Below are 1,688 nucleotides of genomic sequence, written 5' to 3' on the forward strand. Positions count from 1 at the left end.
TGCGGCGTATCCCTTTAAAGGCTCCACGCCTCCCCTTCGGTTGTGCAACCCCGCGCGGGGCGGGGGGAGAGGACGATGAGGTAACGGCGGAAGGGGGACGCGCAGCCCAGGCTCCGCCCTGAGCGGCGCCTTTAAGAGCCTGCCTCACGTGACCGCCCTCCCCGCAGCGCCGCGCTCCCGCTGCCCCCCTCCCCGCACTTGTTGGCTGGCGGGCGGGGCGAGCGGAGGGGCGGGGCGCGGGCGGGGCACCTCCCACGGCTTCACCTCCCACGGCTTCCCCTCCCCAGCGCCGCACCCCCTTCTCCGCGGCGCATGCGCACGGAGCGGGACGGGCGATTCACGCATCCAAAATGGCGGCCGCGATGGATGTGGATACCCCTAGCGGCACTAACAGCGGCGCCGGCAAGAAGCGCTTCGAAGTGAAGAAAGTGAGGCTCGCTGGCGCGCTCTTTCCGCCAGCCTCGGTGGGAGGAAGGGGGTGGCTGGGGCCGGCCTGCTGGCGGCGAGCGAGGGGGAGGGCGGGCTCCCACTCCCCTCAAGGCGCCAGGCGCCCGGTTCCGCAGCGGTGCGGGCGGGCGGGGCTTGCGCCGGGGTCGTGACGTGTGTTGAGGCCAACGGCCGAGGCGGGCCGCTGCACGTGGAGCGCTCGCTGCCCAATCAGCGGGCGCGGTTGGCGTCGCCGTGCGGGGGGAGGGGCTGCCCCGTGAGGGGGCTCCGCCGCCCCGGCGCCGCCCGTCCTGTCCGCGCCCCCGGCTATCCTGGAGCCCCTGCGTGCTTCGGACCGGCGAAACGGGAGCGGAGAGCTGCCCCCGCCGGCCCTGCAGCCCGGCTGCTCAGGCCCGGGCGCCAGGGAGCCCCGAGCTGGCTGCAGACTGCTGCATACGAAGATTTGTGCAAATTTGTGCGCCCGCTTTTATTTAAAAAAAATTTTTTTGCCTTTTAAATCAAGCAGTAATGATGTGTGTGTAGTCAGCAAACGCTCTCTTGTCACGCTGTTTTTTCTCTGCTTCCCCAAAGAGTCATAATATAGGTCTTCTGCTAAGCGCCTCCAGTTGGTTTGTCAGGTGGATTGTGGCAAACATCTCTGTTACACAAGGGCACAGGTGAGGTAGGGAGGTTGGGTGGGGTTGTACGACACTAGAGTCTGAGAAAGAAGAAACTCTAGACTGGTTATCAGCAAACACTTCCATATAGCGATCCATATATATATGTATATACATACATATATATATATATATATATATAGTGATTCCTGTTTGTAGGATGGTTTCCAGGCTAGTTTGTTTGAAATACGGCTGCCATCTGTGATGATGGAAACTCCTAGCTCTGTGCTGGGCTGTGGGTCTATGTAGAAGCAGGTGGTTGAACAAAGTACTTGCTTGTCCTTTGGAAGCAGAGGTAAGGAATATACTGATGCCACAGTATTGTGTATTACTGCAGTTCTGAATAACTGTGCCATTAGGTGCCAGTGCAACAACAGTATGTGCAAGAGTAGCCCTGCAGTATGTTTGTTATAGCTGTCATGTGTATTGTGTGGCACTTTATTCCCTTCCCAGAGCTGTAACAGTGGTCCCTTTACAGCTGTGCCACTCCAGTACATGAGAAGAGCAGGAAGTGGCACCTCTTATCTATTGGTGGTATTCCTCCTTCCCAAAAAGGTACTAAGGCACATCTGTAGTGTGTGTTTG

At 59.2% G+C, this 1,688-nt stretch overlaps 1 protein-coding gene across 2 annotated transcripts in view; it reads left to right on the top strand.

The window, feature by feature from the left end:
• Window positions 1–201: 201 nt before the first annotated feature.
• RBX1 (ring-box 1) overlaps window positions 202–1,688 on the top strand; it is an 11,514-nt gene continuing 10,027 nt past the window's right edge. The window contains exon 1 of one of the 2 annotated variants that reach the window (XM_026065030.1): window positions 202–428. In XM_026065030.1, coding sequence (XP_025920815.1) covers window positions 351–428 — 78 coding nt within the window. In that variant the 5' untranslated portion in view covers window positions 202–350. Of the gene's footprint in view, window positions 429–1,581; window positions 1,659–1,688 lie in introns of those variants that run through there. The other variant, XM_026065029.1, reaches the window with a different exon arrangement.

This window comes from Apteryx rowi, unplaced genomic scaffold, assembly GCF_003343035.1.
Source record: "Apteryx rowi isolate R43461 unplaced genomic scaffold, aptRow1 scaffold_223, whole genome shotgun sequence".
NCBI classification, from domain to species: Eukaryota; Metazoa; Chordata; class Aves; order Apterygiformes; family Apterygidae; genus Apteryx; species Apteryx rowi.